A 24,459-nucleotide genomic window follows, 5' to 3' on the forward strand; every position below is an offset into this window, starting at 1 on the left:
AGGTAAGGTCTAATTTATCCTTTTTTCCCTGGTCTCAAGCAGAGGCCTCTGTTAGGGCTGTGTATGGACCAAGTTTGCAGCTGCCCTATATTTAATACAAGCAAGCAATGTGTGCAACCATCTACAAGCTTGATTTGCACAATTTTTGAATGCACATCTTTAGGTGCAACACCAGGAAGGGAAGTCTAGTTTTGTTTGCATCATTTTCAGTGCTTTTACCTATGGTGGCCACTTTTGATGGTAGCAGCTGCTCATAAGCCCCAGTTTTGCCTTGATTTCTACAGGCTGGGTAAAAAGGATGGGAGGACTCCGCGTATGGCACTGGGTGGGGAGGGGGAGTAAGAGGACCCACGCAAGGGAATCAGATGGATCCCGCATTAAAGAATGCCTCTTGCTTAAAGGTGCCAATGATTAAACAAGGAGACATTATCCAGTACTTCCCAGTAGAAGTGGGGGAGCAAAAAAAATTACCTAAATTCAGAGAAGGGGGGGAGAGAAGTAGATGACTGCAGCTCAAGCAAGTTCTGCATTACTGCAGCATGAAGGGGAAACGGGAAATAGGCAAAACTCACTAGAGCATGTTGACAAACCCCACATGCAAATACATGAGCACAGCGAAATGGAAAATTAGTTTCTCATGGGTCAAGCAACAGCAACTGCATTTTGTTTTTTGTAAGTAGGTCCGATTATAAAAATAGTTAAGTGTTCTGTTCAAGGTGCTACATTTCTATCCTGAGCACCACATGATGTAATTCGGTTATGTATATAACTACATACATATCAAGTTTCAGTTATTATGTAACTAAAACGTCCTGTCCTGCTCATTAAGAACAGAATGGATAAGTAGAGCGGCTATTCTCCATTGCATCTGTTACTCATCCATCTAATTCAGCGATTACATTTAGTAGATACAATCATTTACACTTTTAAAGTATCTGCCCAGTTAAGTATCACCGCCGTCTTCAGTGCAAGGGTTTGTGAGATGGCTTGGCTTTTCACAGTAACTAGAAAGTTAACACGGGGAATTGAAAAACTTTCTCATATTGACTATCATGAGATATTTAGTTTAGAAGTGAACATTCTCAAAGCATAAAAGACTGGGCGAGAGTAATACTGATAATTTTGTTAGTGAGGTAGAGAGAATTTGAGGACACAGATCAGATGTATATGCAACACCTGATCTGGAAGCTTTACAAAAGTGCTGGCTGTTTATAAATGAAGCAAAGTTCACATACTTGCCTGTATAAAAAGTGTCTTTATATGCAAGAGATTGATAAGGGTAGCAATGCAAGTGACTTCCAGAACCTGTTGCCCAGTTCAATTTTTATAGGACAGCAGTAGAAATAAGAGAGAGAGTTGATTAGATTTAACATGAAGAAAGTGGGTGCTGGAGTCACGGTTAGAATTCTGTACATGAGGATCATTTCATAGCTTCATAGAGTTTGGTTTAGAAGTTCTCTCTTTTCTTTCTCAGGTAGAAGCAAGAGCGAGCTGCATTGATATTCTGCAAAAAAAAAATCATAAACAAAGATTGGAGAGAGTAATTGCTCTTCATGCATACATGCTGGAGTAATAATTGCACATATATAGGCTCTTACTATCCAGTCCAGAATCAATTCGTATGTAATATTCAATACCCAACAACACTCTTCAGATCTTCAATATAATAACATTAACATATAGTTTCCCATGAACCTCAGTGATGTTCAATCACCAGCGATTTTCAATCTGGCGATAGTCACAAACATCAACCTCTCGTTGGTTCATTTTAAATATTCTTAACTTGTTCATTCTATTTATTCAAGCCCATAATTTAAATTTATCTTCTTTCTTTAGTTTTATCAGACCCAGGGGCTTTAGACTTAACTTTTGCTGAGCTGACACTAATAAGATCATAGGGGGATGTCCTTGAGACAGCTCATTTCGGAGTGAAACGTGCATGTCGGGCAGCTGGGTCTGATAAACTAAAGAAAGAAGATAAGTTTAAATTTAAATTATGGGCTTCAATTAAATAGAATGGACAAGTTAAGAATATTTAAATGAACCAATGAAGAGGTTGATGTTTGTGAATATCGCCAGATTGAAGAGTGTTGGGTATTGAATATTACATACGAATATATGTGTGACTATATGTATCCAGCTTTACAAAGTATTATTTTGCCTGAAGAGTGAGTGTAGTAATAATTGCAGCATGAAGGTTTACTAATACTGAAATGTACTCCCACACTGGCCTAGATTTGTGTACAGGCATTACTAGAAAAGTTGCACTGCCCCCTTGCTATCAAAATCCCACCCCTGGCATGGCTGCCTCCAGTGTGGACTTTGTGATCTCCTTTCTATGATATCCCCATCCCTCTTGTGAACATTAAGGTTCTAGCAGGGAGAGCATGATCAAGTCAACTCACTTTCCCAAGCTCCACTTCTGTACAGCAGGCTACAGCATATGAATACAGATGAACTTAAAAACCAAATACACACAGCCAGTGCTGACTGCCTTATTTAGTCAAATCTTTTTTTTAAGTTGTCTCACTACAGTAAGACCTACAAATTAACATATACTAAGTTGATATAGAGGGGCATTGTTGAAAGAAGAGAATTGAGATGTTTTGCTCATTACATCGCAGCTGTTTTTGAACAGGAAAAATGTGAGGATTTCCTGTTTGAATTCTTGCACTGAAATCCTCCAGAATATTAAACACCAAAATAGAAGGCTCAAACACATCATCTGTACAAAAATGGCCACACGACATTCCTCCAAAGCAGAGGGGCAGCATAAAGGTCAGTGCAATGGACTTTAAAAACAATGAGACCCAGGTACGAATCACACCACCTTAATTCCTTATCATAAGCCCACTAGGAGCAGATAACCTACTACTATACATAAAGGTAACATATCTACGATGGCCATCACATTTCCAGGGGTCTTATAAATTCAGGTGCAAGAGGTGTTTATATGTTTCAGGAGGGCTCACATATTTGTACAGAAAAACTGTGTTAATTGGGGAGTTACACCTGGGTCCCATTGGTCAGAGTCCACTTGCTTGCTGCTGTATTAGGACTGATGGCAAATTACCCAGCAACTCTGGCAAAAGTAAGTTTTTAGAAATACTTTTGCATCAGCTCTATTCAAAAGGTGATAAACTCACTCAATCACCATTAAGTTACTCAACCAAATAGTTCACTCTCATATGTTTGCTTAAACTGAATTAAAAATTACATACTTCACTAAAATTATAGTGATGCTGTTTGAAATGGTAACTTTCGGTGAGATATTTCTTCCTCACCACCACTCATATCTGCTTTGGGCTTTTTCACATACATTTCATGTGCAAAAAAAAAAAAATCTTTCGCCAATATTAAATCTTCACAATTATAGGTAGACATCTTCATAGGGTTAAAATAAAGTACTTAGCTTTTAGTGCTCTAACCAGCCACTGACGGTCTATGTTTCCAGATCTTCCTCAGGAGTTAGTCCATTTAACTCTCCAAACTTTAATTTTCAGTATGCAAAATAATGAAATGAGATTTAAATGGAACAACTCCCTGAGGAAAGATCTGGAAACACAGACCATGTCGGTGGCTGGTCCTGATCTGTGTTGCCAGCACTTCTTCCCATTCTGTATATTGCTGAGACATCCTAAGCTTTGGGCGCACCCAAACCATGTCCCATTGCTATTTGGGTGGAAGTCAGTAGAAACTGTCCAAATTGTCTTTTCAAAAAAAAAAAATAATCACAATTTCGACATTTTTGCAATTTTGAGAGATCCATCCGCTTTAAAAATGAAGCACCTTAGTGTAGATAAAAAAAAAAAATTATATCAAAAGAAATGTTTGAAATGAACCAAGATAACCCAAAAATCTGGGGGGGGGGGGGGGGGGGGGGGGGGGGAAGTACTCCTTTAGCCTTTATTTTTTGTCTTAGAACCTGGTCGTGCATTTCTGTAGCACATGGTCACAGTGTCGGATGCTACCCAACCATGTTCCTTACTAAAACAAATGCCCTTTTTTCTCTTTCCATTTTCATGATCACACATAAGCATCCATTATTTTAAAAGCCTATTACCGCTTGCATGAATCCTCTTCTGTGAAGCCCATATATTTCTTGGCTACTTTGTAATCCTTGTTTAACGTAGAACCAAAAATCAATGGATCATCTGTGCTCAAGGAGTAATTTGCTTTATCGTTCTTGAATCTGAGAAAAAGGAGATATAGATTCTATTTGCATGATTGAATGACAGAATACTGTAAGACATTATATAACACATTCTCTACTGCATCTACCTTTGATGAACAGACATGCCAGACAGTTGAGCAAATGTCACAGAAAGAATCTTTGCCTGTGAATTAAATGGAACAGACATCATCTCTTTTTCAGCAAAACATGAACTATCATTGTATATTTCTAATACAGTTTTGGAGCCAGACTTCAAAAGGCAGAGAAGGGTACTATAAGTCAATGCTTCTCAACACGGGGCACACCCAGCCATGGTTTTCAGTTGGCTGGGGTTGAGAGTATTACTGTAGACGATGGCCATGCTTCTAGCTGATCCAAAGGCTGTGGTATGAGCCGTAGAGAGGGGTGGGTGTTGGTTTCTACATAGAAATCTATATGCTTATCTACCTGGAATAAAACAGGGGAGATGACAAAATTTTTAACTTCCTCCTGGGGCTGTTTTAGCTTGAACCAAACTGAACACCTACCAATATGAGTATCAATGGACCAATCAAGTTTCTCCAACCTCTTCAGTAGTGCATATGTTAGGTCCTTAGGGAGGGCCCTATGGGAATGAGGATGGGAGCAGAATCCCTCCTAGCTACAAACGTCCTGAATTGAAAAATATGGTGTAAAAAATTTTTATTGGAGTACGAGTGACTATATACTTTGGGTATGTAAAGAATTTTCTTTATTTGGAGACTCCTGAGGCAGGGCCTTGCGGCTGAAACACAGCGCATGTTGAGTCATCTATACCTTCAATGTATCATTGACTACTACAATAAAAACTTTTGCACCCTATTTTTTTATCCAGGTCTTGTCACCTTTGCCGTTTGTATTCATATACTGTGTATGCAAAGGCTTTATCTTCTGTTTGGTACAGCCAGTTGAAAGACATTGGTAATTAAAAGCAGCTTAAAATGTCAGTCAAGATGTCACGTAAGGAGAGCTGCTAGAATAAAAGTTACTTCCTCCTGTAGTAAGATAAGCTAAGCAATGTTTACTGGCCTAGGCTGTTAGACAGCGAGTACCTGAGAGCTGTGAGCTTCCAGTGCAGCTCCATCACGACCGCGGTTTGGAAAGGTGATTTTTGGAGTCCCTACTTGAGAGAGGGTCCAGAACGACGTAGATAAAATGGAGGTGTGGGGACTAGGATGACACTGCTGCAGTCTGTGGCTTTGTTTAAACAAAAGCTAGCACAATGTATAGATTTTCCATACACCATCACCTCACTATACAGAAAAAGCTGACACAACCAAGCAGACTGGCTGAGTTATTCTGAATTTTAATTACAGCTCGAGTAGAGAGGTGTGGTAGCCGTGTTAGTCCACTTTTAAAGGTAATCAATTGAAATCAAAACAAAATAAAACATGGAAAAGAAAAGATACCTTTTTTATTGGGCATAACTTAATACATTTCTTGATTAGCTTTCGAAGGTTGCCCTTCTTTGTCAGATCGGAAATAAGCAAATGTTGGTAGATGACAGTATATATAAGTGAAACATCAAAGCATTTCAGTGGCAGTCTGGATAGGTGAGAGACAGGGAGATATGCATGGAGACAGGAGGGTGACAAACAAAGCAGTACATTTTTATGGTTTATAATAGGCTAGAAAACCCAGATCTTTAAGTCCTGTGTGGTGGGTGTCCAAATATTTAATCATTCTGACTTCAAAGGTCTTACGTTCCTGTATTGTTTTAAAGTTACCTTTCAGGATTCTTACTATGAAATCACTGGTTTTAAATAATGAAAGCTCTATTCATGATTTATGGGAGTCAGAGCAGGGCCGCAGAGAGACCAAGCTGAGCCCAGGGCAAAAAATCTTGTGTAACCCCCCTCCGGGCTCTCTACCTGGCAGTACTAGTTGATCAGTATCTCCTGCTGGTGTGTGCTGGGTTTATCATGTTAACTCTGCTCTGCCAGCCACGGGTCCTTCTTTTGACGCAACCGCTCCCGCCTTTGTGGAAATAGGAAGTACTTCACATAGGTGGCGGGACATGGCCAGAAGAGCAAAGTTAATGTGATAACCCAGCACACAGGAGCAGGAGACCAAGCCAGCCTTATGGCAATGCCTACCACCAGAAGCCTGAAGAAAGCGGCTTTTCTAGTGCCAGCACCGAGCCCTCCCCTTAAGAGGTCGGGCCCGTGGGAATCTTGCCCCACCCCCCCACCGGCAGCTCTGCGTCAAGAGGCTGTGTAAGTACTGAAGTACCTGTCATGCCAGCTAGCCCCACTTCTTCAAAAGGCAAACTTCTCGGAGCATTTCCCTTTGAAATTATGCTTGCAGGCCAACAGGTACAAAGTAACAGTGAAGCTACAACTTCCCTAGGTAGTGTGATTACTGCAATGGTTTATGTGCATGTTTAGATAAATACTGTGTGGTTTCTGTCATACTTACTGTATCGCAGGATGCTTTCTAAAGTCTGAACAGCATGCACTGGTGAGGTAGCTAGACCAGGGACACAACTGAATTAGAGAGCAGAAAACAGATATGTGACGTGCAATAAAACTGCCATTTCATGATTACTCCATTAATACCAAAAGCAAATACATAAACAACAGATTTCGTATAAACTGGTGTACTTGCCCTCAAAATAGCAAAGCAACACCTACATTAAGTTTTCTATAAAAATTAGAATTAGAACAGCATATAATATATAAAACCAAATTAGATCCTGTAAAATGATGGTTAGACTGCTGCCTTTCACTAAAAGGAGCAATTGTCAAATGGCCAATATAACTTCAAAGTCAATGATTACTTTTTATCCACAAACTACATATCCGTTTTAAAAAGTAAAGCCCCCCCCCCCCCCCCAAGAAAAAAAAACCCGAAAAAAAAAAACCACCCACAGGTACCTATCCCTAAATACATTGTGGGTACTTTTTCTGATCATAGCACGTGTCCTGATGAAAATAGGAAAGCACGCAAATTTTTGCAATCCTTGGCCCCATAAATCGATAAATATATTTATTTATGGCATTTATACCCCGCTCGGTAGCAGGTTCAGTGTGGCTAAACAATGAATGAGTACAAAGTATTACAAGGATAACATAATGTATAGTTACAAAAGTGTTACAGAGATAACAAGTTGAGTAGAAAATGATAAAATGGAGAAATGTGGGGGAAGGATTGAGGTAAGGTTAATGTTAGTGGTGTAGATAAAGAGTATGTGAGTTGTGCAATCATTAATACAACAGGGTGAGACATTTTGAACACTTAATTTCCATGGGTAGAACACTTACTCACATAAGTACATAGATAAGTACATAAGTATTGCCACACTGGGACAGACCAAAGGTCCATCAAGCCCAGTATCCTGTTTCTAACAGTGGCCAATCCACATCACAGAAGTGCTTTAAAAAATTACACCTGCAATTTTCAAAAGCAGTTTCCACAACTAAAATTAGACTGACTGGAAATTGCTTTTCAGAGCATTTTCATTTACCCACATTAAAAAGGAATGTTCCAGTCTAACCTGTGGAACGATTTCTTTCAGACAGTCCGAAAGGATGGGCTCCACCTTAACCAGGGTGGGACCAGGCTGCTGGCATCGGCATTAAAAAAAGGAGCTAGAGCAGCTTTTAAACTAGAAACGGGGGGGGGGTGGGGGGGGGGGGGGGGGGGGGGGAGGGGGGGGGAGGGGGGAGAAGGGCTGACAATCACTCAAAAGCGCATGGTTCGGGATAAGGTTACCTTTCAAAGATATCACCAAGTTGCAAAAGAGACCATAGTAGATCAGATGTCCTTAAATAAAAATCAGACAAAAGATTACAAATTAATACTGTCAAGTACTAAGCATGATGTAAATAGGAACAAACAAACATATAGTTTGAAATGTCTATATGCGAATGCCAGGAGCCTAAGAAATAAGATGGGAGAGTTAGAATATATTGCACTAAATGAAAAATTAGATATAATAAGCATCTCTGAGACTTGGTGGAAAGAGGATAACCAGTGGGACACTGTCATACTGGGGTACAAATTATATCGTAGTGATAGGGTGGATCGAATTGGTGGAGGGGTAGCATTGTATATTAACTAGAGCCTTGAATCAAATAGATTGAAAATTTTGCTGGAAACAAAACACTTCTTGGAATCACTGTGGATTGAAATTCCATGTGTAAAGGGGAAAAGGATAGCGATAGGATTGTACTACCGTCCGACTGGCCAGGATGAACAGACGGATGCAGAAATGTTAAAAATCAGGGACGCAAACAAACTGGGCAACACAATAATAATGGGTGATTTCAATTACCCCGATATTGACTGGGTAAATGTAACATCGGGGCACACTACGGAGGTAAGATTCTTTGATGAAATCAAGGACAGCTTTATGGAGCAGTTGGTACAGGAGCCGAGAGAAGGAAAGATTCTGGACCTAATCCTTAGTGGAACGCATGCTCTGGTGCGGGAGGTAATGGTGCTGGGGCCGCTTGATAACAGTGATCATAATATAATCGGATTTGATATTAGATTTGAAGTATACATAGGAAATTAAATACGTTAGCGTTTAACTTTAAAAAGGAGACTACGATAAAATGAGAACGATGAAAAAAAAACAAACAAAAAAAACTTAAGAGGAGAGACTGAGGATCAAAAATTTACATCAGGCATGGATGCTGTTCAAAAACACCATCCTGGACGCCCAGGCCAAATATATTCCACATATTAAAAAAAGGAGGATGGAAGGCAGCTGGCATGGTTAAAAAGTGAGGTGAAGGAAGCTATTAGAGCTAAAAGAAAATCGTTCAGAAATTGAAGAAGGAACCGACTGAAATAATAAGAAACAGCATAAGAAATGTCAAGTCAAATGCAAAAGCGCTGATAAGGAAGGCTAAGAGGGACTTCGAAAAAAGATTGCGTTGGAGGCAAAAACATAGTAAAAAAAAAGTTTTTTTAGGTACATTAAAAGCAGGAAGCTGGCAAAAGAATCGGTTGGACCACTAGATGACCAAGGAGTAAAAGGGGCGATCGGGGAAGACAAAGCCGTAGCGGAGAGATTAAATGAATTCTTTGCTTCGGTCTTCACCGAGGAAGATTTGGGTGGGATACCGGTGCCGGAAATGGTATTCGAAGCGGACGAGTTGGAGAAACTTAATGAACTCTCTGTAAACCTGGAGGATGTAATGGGGCAGTTCTACAAACTGAAGAGTAGCAAATCTCCTGGACCGCATGGTATTCATCCCAGACTACTGATAGAACTGAAAAATGAGCTTGCGGAGCTAAATTTATCCTTAAAATCGAGCATGGTACCGGAAGATTGGAGGGTGGCCAATGTAACGCCGATTTTTAAAAAAGGTTCCAGAGGAGATCTGGGAAATTATAGACCGGTGTGTCTGACGTCTGTGCCGGGCAAAATGGTAGAGACTATTATTAAGAACAAAATTACAGAGCATATTCAAAAGCATGGATTAATGAGAAAGTCAACATGGATTTAGTGAAGGGAAATCTTGACTCACCAATCTACTGCATTTCTTTGAAGGGGTGAACAAACATGTGGCTAAAGGTGAGCCGGTTGATATTGTGCATCTGGATTTTCAGAAGGCGTTTGACAAAGTACCTCATGAAAGACTCCAGAGGAAATTGGAGAGTCATAGGATAAGAGGTAGTGTTCTATTGTGGATTAAAAACTGGTTAAAAAGATAGAAAACAGAGAGTAGGGTTAAATGGTCAGTATTCTCAATGGAGAAGGGTAGTTAGTGGGGTTCCCCAGGGGTCTGTGCTGGGCCTGCTGCTTTTAACATATTTATAAATGACCTAGAGATGGGAGTAACTAGTGAGGTAATTAAATTTGCTGATGACACAAAGTTATTCAAAGTCGTTAAATCGCGGGAGGATTGTGAAAAATTACAAGAGGACCTTACAAGACTGGGAGATGACGTCTAAATGGCAGATGACGTTTAATGTGAGCAAGTGCAAAGTGATGCATGTGGGAAAGAAACCCGAATTAAAGCTGTGTCATGCAAGGTTCCACGTTAGGAGTCACAGACCAAGAAAGGGATCTAGGTGTCGTAGTTGATGATACGTTGAAACCTTCTGCTTGGTGTGCTGCTGCGGCTAAGAAAGCAAATAGAATGTTAGGTATTATTAGGAAAGGAATGGAAAACAAAAATGAGGATGTTATAATGCCTTTGTATCGTTCCATGGTGCGACCGCACCTCAAATATTGTGCAGAGAAGGGCGACGAAAATGATAAAGGGGATGGGACGACTTCCCTATGAGGAAAGGCTAAAGCGGCTTGGGCTCTTCAGCTTGGAGAAAAGGCGGCTGAGGGGAGATATGATAGAGGTCTGTAAAATAATGAGTGGAGTTGAACGGGTAGATGTGAAGCGTCTGTTTACGCTTTCCAAAAATACTAGGACTAGGGGGGCATGAGATGAAGCTACAATGTAGTAAATTTTAAAACAAATCAGAGAAAAAGTTTCTTCACTCAACGCGTAATTAAACGCTGGAATTCGTTGCCAGAGAATGTGGTAAGGCGGTTAGCTTAGCAGAGTTTTAAAAAAAGGTTTGGACGGCTTCCTAAAGGAAAAGTCCATAGACCATTATTAAATGGACTTGGGGAAAATCCACTATTTCTGGGATAAGCAGTATAGAATGTTTTCTACTTTTTTGGGATCTTGCCAGGTATTTGTGACCTGGATTGGCCACTGTTGGAAACAGGATGCTGGGCTTGATGAACCTTTGGTCTTTCCCAGTATGGCAATACTTATGTCTGCTGGTTGTTTATTCTTGTGGCTCCGTTACTGGTTTGGTATGGTGATTTCAAAACTCAATGAAGAGATTAAACTAATATAAAAAGTTCTTTTTATTGGGGGGGGGGGGGCACCTTTCAATCAGAGGAATATACCACTAGTCCAACATTTTCAGGAGTTATGTATGCTAATTTCTCCCCTCCACTGCCTATACAAAAAAAGCAGATGGTTTTTACCATTCAACCGTAAGGGCACTACACAACCTAAGGGCACACTTCCATACCAGGGCACTACACACCATTTGCCTGTGCATGTGTACAGAAGATCAGCGTTTACACAAGTTAAGGGCTACGGTGCTCAAAATTCGGCAACCAATGCTAGTCTGTAATGGGTACACAAGTGCCTATTATAGAGTAGCACTGAATGCCAATTTGGACGCCAGGACTTGAGCTCACTAAAAGGTGATGTAATTCCTAGTGCCCAGTTTAGGTGCACAGCCCCAGTATTCCATAACATTGCATACAAGTCTTGGGCACATCCCTGACCTGCCTATATACCTCCCATGCCTATCCCCCCCCCCCCCCCCTTTTGGATGGCACACAGATTTGCATGTACATTGTTATAGAATAGCGAGCAGCAAAATGTGCACCAACTTCCAAATGGAGCCAATTAGCACCCAATTATCGGCACCAATTGAATTCTTTGCCAGTTTAATTGGGCACGCATCTTGGGTTGATGCCCAAATATTGGTGCCCAATTTGGGAGCCATATATAGAATCCAGGAGTAAGTGGCAGCAAATTTCTTAATGCACATCCTGACATGACAGTGTGTAAAGGGGGCTGCCACACAGGCACAGCATGGTAAGGGCTACCGCTTACACATGCAATTATATTTATATTTATTCAGACGTGATATACCACTATTACTTTGGGCAACATCAAAACATAGTAACATAGTAGATGACGGCAGAAAAAGACCTGCATGGTCCATCCAGTCTGCCCAAGACAAACTCATGTGTGTATACCTTACCTTGAATTTATAAGTACATAAGTACATAAGTAGTGCCATACTGGGAAAGACCAAAGGTCCATCTAGCCCAGCATCCTGTCACCGACAGTGGCCAATCCAGGTCAAGGGCACCTGGCACGCTCCCCAAACGTAAAAAACATTCCAGACAAGTTATACCTAAAAATGCGGAATTTTTCCAAGTCCATTTAATAGCGGTCTATGGACTTGTCCTTTAGGAATCTATCTAACCCCTTTTTAAACTCCGTCAAGCTAACCGCCCGTACCACGTTCTCCGGCAACGAATTCCAGAGTCTAATTACACGTTGGGTGAAGAAAAATTTCTCCGATTCGTTTTAAATTTACCACACTGTAGCTTCAACTCATGCCCTCTAGTCCTAGTATTTTGGATAGCGTGAACAGTCGCTTCACATCCACCCGATCCATTCCACTCATTATTTTATACACTTCTATCATATCTCCCCTCAGCCGTCTCTTCTCCAAGCTGAAAAGCCCTAGCCTTCTCAGCCTCTCTTCGTAGGAAAGTCGTCCCATCCCCACTATCATTTTCGTCGCCCTTCGCTGTACCTTTTCTAATTCTACTATAATTTGTACCTGTCCTTTTCAGGGCACAGACCGTATAAGTCTGCCCAGCAGTATTTCCCGCCTCCCAACCACCAGTCCCGCCTCCCATCATCAGCTCTGGTACAGACCGTATAAGTCTGCCCTCCCCTATCCTAGCCTCCCAATCACCAACCCCTCTTCCCCCCACCTGCTCCGCCACCCAATTTCAGCTAATGTTAAAAATTAAAATTAAAAGAACACCATAAAAACAGGAAAGAAAACTACACTCATTCTCAAAGTATATGAATTATATAAAGCTAATTAAATTTAAAGTACTATACAAAGTAAATTAAATTTAAGTTAAAATAAATTAAAAGTACAGCTACAAGCCCTCTAGGCCCATCACAAAACACACTACTGCATTTAGGACTTTGAGGTTTTCAGTTTAACTTTAAAATTAGACAATTCATTCCAAATCTCTGGAGGGAGATTATTCCATTGTCAGAGACAAAGAGGAAAAAAAAAAAGCAGATCTAGTAGACTCCAAACTAGGTGACAGCAGGGTAAGACGATTGGAGTCTAGAGATCGAAGATGGAGTAGATGGGATGACAATATTAGACAGGAAGATGATTCTCCTGCATAAAGAACTTTGAGCTACGAGAAGGATTTTGAACTGTATGCGGTAAAGATAACGGCAACCAATGAAGTCTAATGAGAAGAGGAGCAACAGGATCCAAACATCTAGCCCTGCGAAGCATTCTAGCAGTAGTTACAGAATACAGGGGTCCTTTACCAAGCTGCGGTAAAAAGCGGGTTTCGACGCACAGAGGTTCCCTTTTACTGCAGCGGGTAAAAGGCCGTCTTTTTTCGGCTGGGAGGAAGCACTTAATGCCACCCATTGAGGTGGTGGTAGGGCTCCCGTGGTAACCTGGCAGCGCTCTGCCCAATTACCACCAAGTAAACACTGGTGCTATAAAGAAAAATAATTTTGTAGCATGCCTGAATAGAAGATGTGCCGATATTAGGTTGTGCCAGTATTCTAGAATGGAATCCGAGCATCCATATACTATTCTGAACAGGCTCTCATCGTGCAGCGTTACTGCCTCATTTCTGCAAATTTCAAGGGAAAGTGCATTTGCTTTCATTTTGAAAATTCAGGTGTGGACAAGCAGTGCTCTAGATATAAAGCAGGGAACTAGAATTTACTGAAAGATTTATACCTAATTTTCTGCAGTCAGCATGCTGCAGTTTTTATGTTTTTAACCTGGCACTCTTGGCATGCAGGGGGAATCTTCCAGGTGTAGCTGTGATGGAGCCCAGCTGTGTTCGAAATTATCCAGGAGCCGTCACCAGGGAAATAGTGCTGCTGGAAGGGACACTGCACATTTGTAGAAACACAGCCTCTAGCTCACTGCATATATTTATGATACTGTGAATAGGAGGATGTGGGGGACAATGAGATCTATGACCACTTCTCACAGGGTTTTGATTTTAACATTTCTTTCAAGTATTTCAAGAACAGAGTCTTTGTTTGCAGTGCTGATTTAAATAAAAATAGCAAGCATCTAACCTTGCCACACTGAACGCTACTGTGACAGAGCTCCATTCTGTGCAGATATTCTTTGAGAATATTCTAGAAATCAAACCTGCTCGGCGAGGGTTAGGGATGTGCATTCAGTAGTACTCATTTGGTATGTTATTGGGCTAAATTGATTTAATGTGTGCTAAATCTATGCATTAAATCCACAATTTTTTTTAAAAATGAAACAACTGTGAAAAAATGATTTCCAAAATTGGGAGGGGGGGGGGGTATCCCTATATTTTCCGAAAACAAAGGTTTTCCGTGTACATCCCTAGCAAAATCCATTGCCCCAGAACATAGATTATACATTGCTTTTTAATGGCCACATTAACAGGCTTAGTGGCTCCACCTGTGCACTGCTGCATAGCATTGTAGATAAGTTCCTGAGGCTGGCTGAGGATGGCAACTGTAGCATAAAATTCTGGGTAAGTTCCTGAGGCTGGCTTCTGCCCCCCCCCCCCCTGCACTGGCTAAGGATGGCACTATTGCACAGAATTCTGGGTAAGTTCCTGAGCCTGGATTCTGTACACTGCATGCAGTGCAGATAGTGTTCACAGCACCCCCATGACAGACATCACACAAAGGCAATACCAAGTGACCAGTGGCCTTAGGGTCAGGGCCGTGCCAACCCGGTAAGCGGGGTAAGCACCGCAGGGGGCGCCTGCCTTCAAGGGCGCCGCACCGGCCGCAGCGCTGCCGTCCAGTTGTATTAAAAAATAAAAATAAAATAAACTTTACCGCATTGGCGCGTCAGCGCCTATGTGCATGCGCTGCTGCGGAGCACATTGCGAGTCGCCTCCTCTCCCTCTGCAAGGTCCGTCCTCCCTCTCAGTCTGAGACATCCGTCTTGCCGGAAACAGGAAGCTGCGTCAGAGGTGAGCGGGCCCAAGGAGGAGGTTAGATGAGATTGAGGACCAGGTGGTTGGATAAAACTGGAGAAGACGAAGTGAGCCTATCTAGTCCACTGGAAGAGCTGAAGCCAGAAGGCAGAGCTTGCCGCGGTTGTGTAGTACACCCAAAACAGCAGCAAAAGGTCATTAAAAAGAAGGGACTGCCTATACGCACTCCATCTGTAACAACTGTCTTAAAAGGTGGATTTTTAAAAAAACGTATTGGACAGCTTTTGTATTTATTTGAAAGTTTCCCTTATCTAGATATAAATATCATTAAATAAAAATTTAATATCTCCAAAACTGCTTAAAAAATTATTGTAGCCGGTAGCAGAAGTAGTTATAAACTCTGTATTGTGTGCTCATTTTTATACACTGTTCTCTATACAATACAGATTGCAGTTTCAGTGAGAATATCCTATTTCCTGATGGGTTCATCTTTACTGTTGTTGGGAAGCCTGGTGTTATAAAGATGGAAATATATTGAAAGTAAATAAAAGTAAAATTAAACTCTCCTTTCATTGGGGCACATGGAATCATATCTTCATCTGTTTTGTACTAGTTTACCTTTTAGATACACAAATGGATTATTCTGTTTTGTACATGTTTCAGGGGCAAGTGGTTTATAAGTCAAAATAAAAATAAATAATTTGTTTCATGCAGATCTTTTTTGTTTAAACATAACTAAATGGGCTATAAGCCCCTAATGCAGTCCATTGGCTTTTTGAACACACGAAGAACACTTCGAGGGACTGAAATGTGCTTATGTTTCTTCATTCAGGACAAAGTTAGCATTTTCTTTTCGTTTCATTAATTTTTATTACATTTTTAACTTCAAAAAATAGTTAACTTGTCTTCTATCTCAATCAAATCCACAATCGGCAAAAAACCGCTTGAAGTATTGAAAATGTATGTTTTTGATAAATGTTTACTTGCTTTTCATGTCACATTTTTATTATGTAAAAATGCAGCATTTTTACATGAACATATAACATGGAAGTATTCTCTCTGCAGCAGTGTATACAGCATGCTGCAGTAGACTATTTCCAGGTGAATTTTTATATCTGCAGAGTCAGGAAACCAGGGACTGTAATTATGTAGTTGCTTCATTAATGAAATGGTTTGAAAACTGCTGTTTAAAGAGTCGCAGTCCACTAAATGTGGAGCCAAGAGAGAAAGTAATTTGATGCATGGAATAGAGAATGACGTGGGGATGGTGACAGGGGACAAACTTTGTCCCCGTGTCATTTTCTACTTTAAAGCCTATTAATGAACTGGACTGTTATTTATGTTTAAGTGATGCCTACAAAGATATTTTGATTTTTTTTGGAAAAACAAGCAAACATACTGGCCACAACTAACAAAATTTGCATGGGGGATCCTGTACATCCTGCTACCAGCACATCTTCTAAGAAGACAACTTCTATTCCAGGAAGGCCTGTGGAAGACAGGAGAGCTAGATTTTGTGACAATAGTAAACTCTGTCATTTTGTAGCCCTCGGAAAGACATCGGCCAATATTCACAGACATTTAACCAAGAGGTAAGATTCCTGCCCAGTTAAATTGCTCTGCCCATCCCCGTCACTGCTATTCAGCAGCACTTAAATCGGTGAGTGCTGCCAGATGTCGGTGTAGACATTCAAACATGCGTGGGATATACATAAAGAAATCCTGTGCAGAAGGAATGGATCCTCAGAAGCTTAGCCGAAATTGGGTGGCGGAGCCGGTGGGGGGGAAGAGGGGTTGGTGGTTGGGATGCAAAGATAGTGGTGGGCAGACTTATACAGTCTGTGCCAGAGCCGGTGGTGGGAGGCGGGGCAGACTTATACGGTGTGTGTGCCCTGAAAAAGACAGGTACAAATCAAGGTAAGGTATACACGAGTTCATCTTGTTGGGCAGACTGGATGGACCGTGCGGGTCTTTTTTCTGCCGTCATCTACTATGTTACAGCACTCTCCACTCACCCCCAGATTCTACTTAGCATTCTATGCTGAAATCTAAGCGAATTCCATAACAATGCACGTAACTTAATTGGCTTAACAAACCAGTCAGTGTTGTTACCATCACTTAAGCAATAATGAGCACTAATTGGCAATAAATTAGAATTTACATGCATAACTCAATAAGCGTATTCTGTAATGAACTGCGCCTAAATTCTAAAGCACTTGTCATTCACCTTTTATGGTAATAGGCTGAAAAAGGGGGCAGGGTGGGAGAAGAGAGAAAGGAGATGCCACACGGGGGGGGGGGGGGGGCACCAACTTATAGTCTGCAGGGGGGCGCCAGAGACCCTAGGCATGGCCCTGCTTAGGCTGTATACATGCTAGGTTCCACATGGAGCCACTGTGTATGGATCCAGAGTGAAGTCTGCTGCTGTAGTGTGTGGGCTAGATGGACGGAGTAGGTACAACATAGGAAAAGTTCTAGACAGTTTCAAATGAAGACTCATTTGGTCACAACCTGTTCCTGGATAGAGCCAGCTCACATGAGCAGAAATGGTAGCGAGATGGAAACAACTGGAGTGGTACTGAGCTGGAGGCATTCAGTATGTCTTTAAAGGCCAACAGCTGTTAGCTGAATTAAAATCAGATATTCAGTGCCAGTCCCTGGCCCCTGCTGGGAGTTACCTGGCTGGTGACAGCCTTCTTGCAGTCCTCTGTTAAATGGGCAGATATCCAAGTACTGCAGCTAAAGATCGTGGTGGTGGTGGTGGTGGTGGTGGTGGTGGTGGTGCTGCCCCCCCCCCCCCCCCCCCACACACACAAAAAAGTGTTGCAGTTAGTGCCCTTGAATATCCCATCTATCTGTTTTTTTTGTGCGCTAAATATCCTGTAGGGACCTGGCCAACACTAGTTAATTCAGGTAGGACCCTCTAGCACTGGAATATTAACTCCAATCAAAATAAAAAACATTAAGGTAGTGGTTCCCAAACCTGGTCCTGGAGGCATTTCCAGCCAGGCAGATTTTCAGGATCCCCACAATGAATATTCATGAGAGAGATTTGCATGAAATACCTGCACTGCATGCAAAATCTCTCATATGAATATTCATTGTGGGGATCCTGAAAACCTGACTGGTCAAAGGTGCCTCAAGGACCAGGTTTGGGAACCACTGCCTTAAGAGAAAACACAGATTAAGCAAAAGTGCAACAGTATCTCTCTCAAGAGAAGACCAGCAGAAGTGCTCCACTGGTTGGAGAACTTCGACGCTTGGCTCACCGTCTTTCTTGATCCCGCATCTCCATCCCTCATTCTTGGTGATTTTAACATTCATGTTGACAACCCATCCAACTCCTACGCTTCTAAATTCCTCACTCTGATATCCTCCTTTAACCTCCGACTATGCTCTACCACCCCTACTCACAGTGATGGCCATTGTCTCGACCTCATTCTCTTCTCTTCCTGCTCACCTTCCAACTTCTGCACCTCAGTCCTTCCTATCTCAGATCATCACCTAATCACCCTCACACTTCATCACCCTCCCCCTCAACCTCGCCCAACTATAACCACGGCCTTCAGGAATCTCCAAGCTGTCGACACCCCTACCCTATCCTTTCACATCTCCAATCTCTTCCCTTCCATCTCGTCTTCTGAATCTGTCGACACGGCTGTCTCTACCTACAATGAAACTCTCTCCACTGCTCTGGATACCCTAGCACCATCTGTCTCTCGCCCCACTAAGCGCACTAATCCTCAGCCCTGGTTAACCCCTTGCATCCATTACCTTCGCTCCTGCACCCGATCTGCTGAACGACTCTGGAGGAAATCTCGCACCCTATCAGACTTCACCCATTACAAATTCATGCTATCCTCCTTCCAGTCCTCCCTATTCCTTGCCAAACAGGAATATTATTCTCAATTAACCAATTCTCTTGGCTCCAACCCTCGTCGCCTCTTTGCCACCCTCAACTCCCTACTTAAAGTACCCTCCGCTCCCCCCCCCTCACTCTCTCCTCAAACACTAGCTGACCACTTCCGCGATAAAGTGCAGAAGATTAATCTTGAATTCACTTCCAAGCCTTCTCCTCCCTGTGACTTCTTAACCCACTCCCTCAACCAACCTAACCCGGCCTCCTTTTCCTCCTTCCCTGAGATCACCGAAGAGGAAACTGCTCGCCTTCTTTCTTCCTCTAAGTGCACCACCTGTTCCTCGGATCCCATTCCCACCAATCTGCTTACCAACATCTCTCCTACAGTTAACCCCTCAATCTGTCACATCCTCAACCTCTCTCTCTCCACTGCTACTGTCCCTGACACCTTCAAGCACGCTGTAGTCACACCACTTCTCAAAAAACCATCACTTGACCCCACCTGTCCCTCCAACTACCGCCCCATCTCTCTTCTACCCTTCCTCTCCAAATTACTTGAACATGCTGTCCACAGCCGTTGCCTTGACTTCCTCTCCTCTCAGGCCGTCCTCGACCCGCTTCAATCTGGCTTTCGCCCACTACACTCGACAGAAACAGCACTCTCTAAAGTCTGCAATGACCTGTTCCTCGCCAAATCCAAAGGCCATTATTCCATCCTCATCCTCCTTGACCTATCCGCCGCCTTTGATACCGTCAATCATAATTTACTTCTTGACACACTGTCCTCATTTGGGTTCCAGGGCTCCGTCCTCTCCTGGTTCTCCTCGTATCTTTCCCAACGCACCTTCAGAGTATCTTCTAATGGCTCCTCTTCCACCCCTGTCCCGCTCTCTGTTGGGGTTCCTCAAGGATATGTCCTTGGACCGCTTCTCTTCTCGATATACACCTCTTCCCTAGGCTCGTTGATCTCATCACATGGTTTCCAGTACCATCTCTATGCCGATGACACCCAGCTTTACCTCTCCATTCTCGACATCACAGTCGAAACCCAGGCCAAAGTTTCAGCCTGCCTTTCCGACATCGCTGCCTGGATGTCCAACCGGCATCTGAAATTGAACATGGCAAAGACTGAGCTCCTTATCTTTCCACCCAAACCCTCTTCTCCTCTTCCCCCCACTTTCCGTCTCTGTTGACAACACCCTCATCCTCCCCGTCTCTTCAGCACGCAATCTCGGAGTCATCTTCGATTCCTCCCTCTCCTTCTCTGCCCATATCCAGCAGACAGCTAAGACCTGTCGCTTCTTCCTGTATAATATTAGCAAAATTCGCCCATTCCTCTCTGAACAGACCAAACCCTCGTCCACTCGCTCGTTACCTCTCGTCTTGACTCTTGCAACCTTCTCCTCGCTGGCCTCCCACTTAGCCACCTATCCCCCCTTCAATCTGTCCAAAATTCCGCCGCACGTCTTATCTACCGCATGAACTGATACTCTCATATCACCCCTCTCCTCAAGTCGCTTCACTGGCTCCCAATCCACTACCGTATACAGTTCAAGCTTCTCCTATTGACCTTCAAGTGCACTCAATCTGCTGCCCCCCATTACCTCTCTACCCTCCTCTCCCCGTATGTTCCCACCCGTAACCTCCGCTCTCAGGACAAATCACTCCTATCTGTACCCTTCTCCTCCACCGCTAACTCCAGACTCCGCCCCTTCTGCCTCACAGCACCTGATGCCTGGAACAGACTTCCTGAGCCCATACGCCATGCGCCCTCCCTGCCCATTTTCAAGTCCTTACTCAAGGCCCATCTCTTCTCCCTTGCTTTTGGCGCCTAACCACCTTCCCCATTCCTGTTACCTACACTGACTACGTAGTCTGTTACCGTTAGATTGTAAGCTCTCTTGAGCAGGGACTGTCCCTCCCCGTGTTTAAACTTGTACAGCGCTGCGTAACCATGGCAGCGCTATAGAAATGCTAAGTAGTAGTAGTAGTAGTAGTAGTAGACTTGCGCTGCCACAATGTAACCAAGAGGCCATCTCTCACCCCGATACTGTGATCGAGCCAGCACTGGGCTCATTCTCACTGCACACAGCTACATTTAATCACACATGGAAATCAAACTAAAATGCAGTTACAGTAAGATGTTTTCAGTCTCTCAGTCGTGACCTGGGTGTTTGGTAGTTTCAGATCACAGGTGCATGCTGGAACTGAGCTACACAAGCACTTCCTGTACAGTTCTCAGACTGTTGGCCTACCCCTGACTGAGTGAGTTTGCGAGGTAACAGCACATGTCTTAACATACAGTTACAAATAATGGCTATTAAGATTTCAATATTCCATAATAAGCTCTTTTGGCACCGATAAACATTGGGGCATCTTTGTACCTGTAAAGTTAAAACATTTACTGTTGTCTTGCAAAACTCACTTACCAGACACACAACAGCTAAGTGGCACCCCATACAGCCAGAACACGAGCTGTCCAGATTTTCACACGATAGATGCTGGCTTCCAGCAACAAACCCAAAGCAATTGCAGAAAGATTTACTAGCAAAAAGTACAAGGGAGAATTTTTTTTTTTTTTTAAAGCAAATAAAATGTGCATTTCCTGGGTAAGGTTGCAATGTAAATACCAGGGTTGTGGAGTTAGTATATGAATCCTTTAACTCTGACTGACAGGCTTTAAATTTTTTGTTCTGGATCTAAAGTACTGGTAAATATAACTTATATTTTATATTTACCAGTATTTTAGCTTCAGGAAAAAGATAGAGATATATCCAAGTATAAAATGATACAACATTATAATATGGTAAATTTTAATTTTTTATTTTGAAGCTGGAGTCAGAGTCGGTACATTTTTACCGACTTCTCGCCGGATCAGCCTTATGGTCCATCAAAGCCAGCATCCTGTCTCAGTTCCTAATCCATGTCATACGCAAATCCTCAGATCTTAACAGCATCCATCCCCAGAATTAAGAGGTGGCTTTCCCAAGTCTGTCTTCCTGAAAACTTCTTTTTTAAACCTACTTTTCTTGACCTCATTTTTCGGAACAAATGTCACAGCTTAATTGTGTGCCGACACCCCTCCTCTTCCTTTTTAAAATTTCAAATCTGCAACCAGTTAGTTTTAAGGAGTGTCAAACCTCTATATTAAAAACTTTTCCATAGCAGTCAGGATTTATACTTCCTTTCAAGTCATTTTGTCCCAATCTGAAGAGCCCTAATCTGTTAGGGAACTCTTCAATCTCCTTTATCACCCACTGAACCCTTTGTAGTTCTGCTGTATCTAAGAGTGGAGGACTAGCCTAATGGTCAAGGCAGTGGGCTGACAACCAGGGAAGCCCAGGTTCCAATCCTGCTGCTGCTACTCCTTGGGATTTTGGGCAAGTCACTTAACCCTCCTTTGTCTCAGGTACAAATTTAGGGGCACTTTTACTAAGTCAGGACACGCAGCACACACTAAGCTTTAGTAAAAAAAAAAAAAAAAAAAGGCCCCTTAGCTCAAGGAATATCCACAATGGAACTTGCTTTAACCCAGTACTGAAAGGTGTGCTGAAAGCGTTAAATGCAAAATTCAAAAATACATTTTTGAGAGAGGTATTTGTAACACGTGCCCTGGTTCCCCATTCAGTACCCACAGTAATGTCCAATATACCTCAAAATGCAGGTTCTTTTCCAGCAGCGACTTATACAGGACAGGATCTTCAATCGTGTGGTACCCGTGTCCTATTCTCTCTGCCTTGAGGATCTCAACTGCCTAGAAATAAACACATAAAAAGGAATAAAGGGATTTGGTAGAATGCATGGTGGCTCATTTATAAAGCTATTTTAACTGTCTGCAGAAGGAACACACGTTATTTGCATCTTAATTTGCTTAGGCAGTGAAAGTACATGGGAAAAAAACAAATCTTCTGTACTGTGAAAGCATTAAGTTCATACCCAGAATGTGGACTATATAAGAGTCCTAGGAAGTCATGTTATATCTTGCTAATGTCTTGTAATTGGAAATTCTGTTCTGCTCTGTTCTATTCCAAGTCCTTGCTATGCTACCTTTCAAGATCAGTGACACAGTGAGGCAGTTTGCTATTTCTCTCTCAATTTGTTTTGTAAAAAGAGCCCACCCTGAGTCAAAATGGCCCAGACAAATCATCATTTTTCTGGAAAAACCAGGTTTTTCATTTAATGTTTAACTTAATAGAATCTAGTTCAGATTTAAGGTCAAGTGGCACAGTGTTCCAAAGTGCCAATGGAAATTCAGTGTTTGTGTGCCATTGAAACAAAATTTTAGGAGCACAAGATGGACCCGAGACAGCTTGAAGGCTCGTTAGTTTGAGGGAGTACAGTACGCCAACAGGATTGCAATACATTGGACACTCATATCCTGCACATACCTCGTAAAGTTCAGTGCAGTTAGCAAACCGAGAATGCCCAGGATCCATACAATAAGGATTTTAAAAATATATTTTGTTCAGATTTACACTGGCTTCCAGATAATTATGAGATGTAGGACTGTGCAACTGTTTCAAACTAATGTCGATTCCTGGCAAGAGTGTGCACATTTGCACGTACTATGGCATTCTATAAACAGCGACAAAAGTTAGAAGCCATTTCCATGCTCAACTTTCGGCACAGAAATGTGTTCCAACGGATTGAAGGTGACAAAATGGCAGATTGGCGCAGAAATACTCTTACATGCCCAGTTCTAGGGTAGCTCTTAAGTGTATCCATGCACAACTGCAAGGAGAGCGATCGGGGCATTCTTGAACATTGCAAGCAGTATTACAGAATGCCATGGACACGCACCCAACTTGAGTGCCAGGATTTGTACCTGGCTTCAGTTGGTAGAAGTCTTTGGGCATGAAATTCAGCACCTAGCTGGGCACTGATTTTTTTTTTTTGGCACACATATTTGGATGCTATTTACAGAATCCAGCCCATAGTGTGCACTGTGTTCAAAGAGTGTACGCTCCCAATGATATTCATATTGAACCAAAAGCAAACCAAAAATAAAAATTTTCTGGGTACCCAACCCGATTCAGTAGTGGGATAATACAGTCATATTTTTATGTATAGAGTAGAAAATGACACAGGGACAAACTTTCCCCATGCAATTCTCCACTTTGAAGGCTGTTAATGAATTGGTCAGTTATTTATGTACGAGTGATGCAGACAACGATGTTTTGAGTTTTTGGAAAAGAAGCAAAAGTGCTGGCCACAACTTGAATGCGAGACAGGAGACAGGGAACAGCGAAGATGACCAAAAATATCAAAATGGAAGACGCTTCAGCTGAGAATCCAATAAAACAATTTAATAAGCAATAAGAGAATAAATGAACAATAAAAAAAAAGTCAGTGAGCAAGACTCGACTCAGCTGTGTTTCAGCCTATCTGGCCTGCATCGGGAGTCTATCGAAAAACAATCAACAACTTTGGAAAATATATACTATAAAAACATGTATAGTAAAAAATTAAAATATCAAAATAAATATGAAGACAGTAAGTGAACTCAACATTCCCATGTGTAAATGAATAATGAATTTCAAAATTATTGAATGCCACATTTTGAATTTGCATTCTTAAGGGAGGTAACTGGTAAACCATTATACAGGGGAAAGTCCGAGGTTTGAAGGCCAAACATTTATCAGTTTGAACTGCCAGAAACTTACTGAGGGGGGCTGATGCACAAAGGTCACCATTAAATAC

The 24,459-nt window shown here is 42.1% G+C and overlaps 1 protein-coding gene across 1 annotated transcript in view; it reads right to left on the reverse strand.

Annotated features, from left to right (window-relative positions):
• Positions 1-4,059: 4,059 nt before the first annotated feature.
• The window catches only part of LOC115476890 (adenosine deaminase-like), a 29,081-nt gene continuing 8,681 nt past the window's right edge, over positions 4,060-24,459 (reverse strand). Inside the window, exons 3-5 of the mRNA XM_030213462.1 lie at positions 22,412-22,513; positions 6,611-6,678; positions 4,060-4,192 (exon numbers count right to left, since the gene is read on the reverse strand). Coding sequence (XP_030069322.1) covers positions 4,060-4,192; positions 6,611-6,678; positions 22,412-22,513 — 303 coding nt within the window. The remainder of the gene's footprint in view (positions 4,193-6,610; positions 6,679-22,411; positions 22,514-24,459) is intronic.

Source organism: Microcaecilia unicolor, chromosome 8, assembly GCF_901765095.1.
Source record: "Microcaecilia unicolor chromosome 8, aMicUni1.1, whole genome shotgun sequence".
NCBI lineage: Eukaryota > Metazoa > Chordata > Amphibia > Gymnophiona > Siphonopidae > Microcaecilia > Microcaecilia unicolor.